Source organism: Wasmannia auropunctata, unplaced genomic scaffold (assembly GCF_000956235.1).
Source record: "Wasmannia auropunctata unplaced genomic scaffold, wasmannia.A_1.0 LD335677.1, whole genome shotgun sequence".
Classification (NCBI taxonomy): domain Eukaryota; kingdom Metazoa; phylum Arthropoda; class Insecta; order Hymenoptera; family Formicidae; genus Wasmannia; species Wasmannia auropunctata.
Window position 1 is genome coordinate 25825 of NW_012027213.1, and position 5512 is coordinate 31336.

A 5512-nucleotide genomic window follows, 5' to 3' on the forward strand; every position below is an offset into this window, starting at 1 on the left:
ATGAAATATTATGTTTTTATTTACATAGTGAAAAGTATTTATAAAATTATTATAAATAAACGTTTATATAAATATATTTATATTTAATATAGCAGAATTATTACAAATTTATGGAGAAAAATTTATTTTACTGTATCTTTTCTATAACAAAATTCATTATGTATTAATTAATTAAGTATATTTTTTAGGCAGTGAGAAATAGTTTTCAATTCGATGTCGAATCGATGTCGAATTGATGTCGAAATTATCGTATCGATGTCAATTCGACATCGATTCGCTATCGAATTGGCGATCGTTTCTCACTGGCATTCGAAATTACGGACACGATTGAATTGATGTTAAATCGATATCGATTCTAAATATCAAATTAGATTTATGAAGGAACTAAGGACAAGAACTGATTATACTAAAAACTTTACAGTTGCAATGCTATTGTTTCTGCTAAACGCAGCTAATTTTTCGCAAAATTATCTGCAGTACACTATGTAGTATAGTTTTAATATTATATTTTTTATTTCACTAGATTATATTTATATTTTATTAATAGTATTATATTAATATTTATATTATTTCTCTTATTTACATTTTATACACTATTATACAGTTTTTGAATAACGGTATCACGCAATTCTTCGTGCATTAAATCATGTACTAATTTTGTGATATAATATTACCAATTAATATACATTTTCTTTTAAATTAATATATTATAATAATGTAATTAACTTGCAAGGTATATCTCGACTATACAACGATTCATAGTTGATACAATGGAGAGAAGAAACGCCAGCCTATGAAGATGACATGCAATTTGCGCGTAGAATGTATTTAATGAGACAATCAAAGTTGTGTGAATTTGATCACGAGCAAATCGATAACAAGTTCAAAACCGCGGTGCCACAATGCCCGGATCGCGAGTTAATTGTTTTTTTAAAGGATTTCGCCGCGGCGTGTCCACTTGAGAAAGACGGACAACATCCTTATGTCATGATTAATTGACGTTGTCCGTTCTTATGTCATGATTGATTGACATTGTTTTTCTCAAATGGACAAGTCATCACACAAGCCGAAAGGCGTAAATAACGCGGACTTGGCAAGCGAATAATACTTGTAAATGTTTAGTAAGTTTAGTTTTGTCGGTTTGTCCGCAAAAGATTGAAGTGCATAACGCGATTGATGAAGACGTCGAGGCCTTTTCCCATTATGTGGAGATGTTACGGACATTATCTTGGAATAAAGGATGAGTATCTATATATTCTCTTCACTAGTAAAAAATTATAGAAGTAACTCAGCAAACGAAAATTAATTCAAATAAACTGTATTAAAATTTCAATTTATTTTAATTTCCGAGTTGATGCTTTAAACTCTTTAAAGTCCGGAGATGTTCCTGTTATATTATTTTTGCAGGATTTAAATACATTAAAATACAAAATGCTATTCATCATGTTGAACGGATGTATTCATGTCCGCATTATATTAATTTTGGATTAAAATTGATTCGAAAAATTCGAAAAAGAAACGCCAATTCGGAAATGTAGAAATAAATTTATTTTCGTTTGCTGGGAATGTTTTAGAATGCCTTTTCTAAAATTTTTATATTCATGTAATTTCCGCAAGCACAACTTCTGCCGCGGCAGTCTCGAGGGAATAAAGCAACGCACTCGAGATTTTCAATATTGGATAATGCCTAATTTTAAGGTAGTTACGCCCGAGTGGGAGCACATGACAAGTTATGCCTCCTGAATCTCGTCATGTGCTCCCATTCGGGAGTAACTTCCTTAGATGTTTCATCGAACCAATGAATCACTATCCCTTGTTCTACATGCCTTACAAAATAAATGCATTACTCTCTGTGGATGCGTTAAATATAAGCACGCTGCATTTGTATGCGTCAATGAATTACGCGGAATAGATAAGCAATTCATTCCGCGTAATTCATTGATGCATACAAGTGCTTATAAAAGCTGGAAATAAAATGTGTATAGATGTCAAATCCCATGATCAAAACCCATAATCGTTAAATTCGCTCTGATTTCACTAGTTAAAACTAGTTTTTAATTTAATTAGAACGAAGTCTATATAATTGTTTTACATGGATTTTCGACTTTCCACGCGTAGCGAAGTCCAATTCCCCCTCCCCCCTGTTTACGGGGTAAAACAAGGTCTATAATTGTACTGCATAGGTTTTTCGATTTTACGTCTAATCAACCATTCTAATTTTAACTAGTGAATTCGGGTTTTAACGAATCATGAGTTTTGACGGTAACAAATAGATATACTTAATTTATCTAACATAACGTTTGTTCTAGATCAAGCGACGCGGTAGCGACGCGACGCCAAGTACGTAGTACATAAAGAAATTGATAGGCCGTGCGATGTGAACATCGCTGCGTAAATGTCGTCGTGGCGCTACTATATAAACTTTATCTAAAATTCACGTGTCAAATACATTTTCGATTAAAATATCTCAGAAATGAAATCCACGATAAAAAATTTAATGGCAATTTTATTATATAATATTGGTATGACGTTTCGATTGCGACCGATTCGATTAAAATTCGGTATACACTCAATCCTGAAATGCCGAGAAAAAAATTTATTACCAAATAATGAATTTTTCAAAGGTCTAAATACGTCTTTTGTATACCCTGAAACTATTACGCAAATTGGGTGAAATATATTAGATAAATTTATATTTGAGGATTCGCGCGTAGATATTACATTTTGCTTATTTAAGGTGGTTTTATCGCTCAACGCCAACTCGATAGTGTGACGTTGTCACATAAACGTCACACAATCGTATATGTACAATCTATGCGAAATGTTTTTATTGAATTATTAATCATACGGAGGGACTAACTTTTGACTGGGACTTGCCCGATAAAACCACCTTAAAATTATATTTGTATACATCTCGTTTCAACAGAAGAACAGCGAATAATAAAAGATAGAAAGGAAGAGAGAAGTGAAGGGAGAAAAAAGCAAAATGTAAAGCAAAAATGCGTTAAAGTCAATTATTTATGTGATTGTGTATTTAAAAAAAGCTATTCAGATTCATCCAACTTGGATAAGATCTTCTCTGAAATAAAAAAGGAATTTTTTAATTTTTATGACGATAAACATGTAACGTATAGATTAATGTTTCTTATGTTTTGCATAGTCCGAGTAATTTACGATGCTCCGCATAGAAGAAAAATTTTGTTAGTACAGCGTATTTTCGTAGCAAATTCTATTAATTACTATTGTGAATAATTTTTTATTTTCTTAAAAAAACACGGATTTTATTGTAACATCGAGTAATTAATTATTAAGAGCAATCAATTGATTATCGAATTATCCATATTATATAAAATCCATAATAAAAAATTTAATGACAATTTTATTATATAATATTGGTGTAACCTTTCAATTGCGACCACTTTGATTAAAATTGGTATACACTCAATCTATAATAAAAAATTTAATGGTAATGTTATTGTATAATATTCTTTTTTTTGCGGAGGACCATACAGGTTTTTTGTAGGTTTTTTTTACCTCTTTTGATGAAGTACATTTCACACTAAATAATAAAAAAACAAATTACAAATTTATAATCCTTAAGATACTAGAATTTTAAAAACTTTATTTCTAGAAGAAGTCTAATTGTGGATATAAAATATTCTCACATTGAAAGTATTCAAAGACAACAGAGAACGAACAAAATCGGAATTTGACCAATTAGTCTAGCATAATCTAAAATTTTTGTGTATAGAGACCAACTTGCATTTTGGTAAAAAATTGTTCCTGTGAGTACTTCAACGCGCAAAGAACTCCCGTTTTGATGTTTCACTTTTTTTCTTCTTCAATAAAGTTTAAAAAAGTTTGGTAAAGAAACAAGTGTTTGAAAAGTATAATGTTTACATGAAAAGGCAAGTTTTTTAATGGATCTAGTTGTTTTAACATACTTTTTGTTAATGTAATCCAATTGATTTTAAATGAAAAATTGTCACAAAATGTGACAAACTTGATGCAAAAATACAATCACGATATCTTTAATTATCGCTGTCAATACAGCATACATAATTTAAGAAAAATTGCATATATTTCATATCGCGAATATTCTAAAATTAATATTCTCTCACGTGCTTGCATGCGTGATTTATTTATTATCCAGTGACTTTTCCCAATTGTACATTTTTTTCGTTTGTATCGTATCTAGCAAATATTATCAATATAAATCGTACAAGCATCTGGTGGGAAAGAATAAATTCTCACATGCTATGTTCAATACAACAACTGACGGACAAACTCGTCAATTCGATCGACTGAAAAACGCCGGGGAACGTTTCAAGTCATTTAGGTTTTAACATTTACATCTTATTGTTAAATTCTTATAGAACGTCATTATATATAATACATATAGAACACGTACAGAGCATTTGTTTGATCGAAGCTATTTGTATGCTCAATAAGCTATTACGAGAAGCTCCGCTCCGTTCGGTCAATAATAATTTATTAAAAAATATTATGTGTGTAACATACAATTGTCTATATTTCAATGTGTAATATTCGTTATGCATGTTTGTGCATATTTGTATACGATACAATCTCTGCATGTGGAAATATTCTTTGCTTATGCCGCAATGGTTGAGTCTAACCTAGTTCGGCTAAGACAGAATCGAGATCCTCCTGCAAGCTGAGACTATTCTCTCGCTGCTTTATCAGACTGTCCTTGATCCTGTCTACTTGCGCTTTCAGCAGATAATTGCCCTTTTTCAAGGCTGCCAGTCGTCCCTCATGCTGCTTCACGTGTTTCTGAAAAAAGAAATGAATGTTTCAGAAGAAACAGGAATTTAGAAATTCCATCTTCGTTCGCCAAAACTCACTTGCAAAATGCTTTTACGCTTCTCGACCGGTGCTTGATCGTCGTCAGACTCGGACTCCTCTTCCTCCGATTCTTCAGATTCCGACTCTTCCTCAGACTCCGTCTCTTCCTCCTCCTCCTCTTCTTCCACTTCTTCTTCCTCGTCGTCGTCGGTATCCCCCATCAGTTTTGCCATCTTATCCACTTGCTTCTGCAGCTGCTTGTATTTCTTCTTTTCTTCTCTCAATAATTTCTGCTGCTGTTTGATCTGCTCCTTCAGCGCGTGCCTCTCTTTCCTGGCGTTTACAGCCTTGTCTCTGTTTAGAAAGTTTTTTGTCATATAATTATCTATATTATTTAATATATTATAGATAATAACGCGTGTTCTCGCGGTAATTTACAATCTGTCAAATAAGAGCGTGGTCAACCTGTATTAACATTTAAATAATTATTATATTCTATATAGTTATATATATTCTATAGTTATTAGAGGTATGCGAATAGTTCGAATTCAAATCGAATCGAATCACAGTATATTCGATTCAAGTTCGTTTTCGAATCTGCGAGATTTGAAATCGAATAGTTCGAGAATTTCGAATCAACAATGGTTCGATTTCGAATCGATCGCCTAATGTCTGTCTCTTATACACATCTCTGAGCGGGCTGGCA

The 5512-nt window shown here is 32.1% G+C and overlaps 1 protein-coding gene and 1 pseudogene across 3 annotated transcripts in view; one reads left to right on the plus strand and one right to left on the minus strand.

The window, feature by feature from the left end:
• Positions 1-1912, plus strand: part of LOC105456458 — a 2693-nt pseudogene extending 781 nt beyond the window's left edge.
• A 2563-nt stretch (positions 1913-4475) lies between these two features.
• LOC105456457 (DNA ligase 1) overlaps positions 4476-5512 on the minus strand; it is an 8535-nt gene continuing 7498 nt past the window's right edge. For all 3 annotated transcript variants that reach the window (XM_011700519.1, XM_011700518.1, XM_011700520.1), the window contains 2 exons: positions 4866-5160; positions 4476-4794 (listed from right to left, as the gene is read on the minus strand). In XM_011700519.1, the coding sequence (XP_011698821.1) occupies positions 4633-4794; positions 4866-5160 (457 nt within the window). In that variant the 3' untranslated portion in view covers positions 4476-4632. The remainder of the gene's footprint in view (positions 4795-4865; positions 5161-5512) is intronic.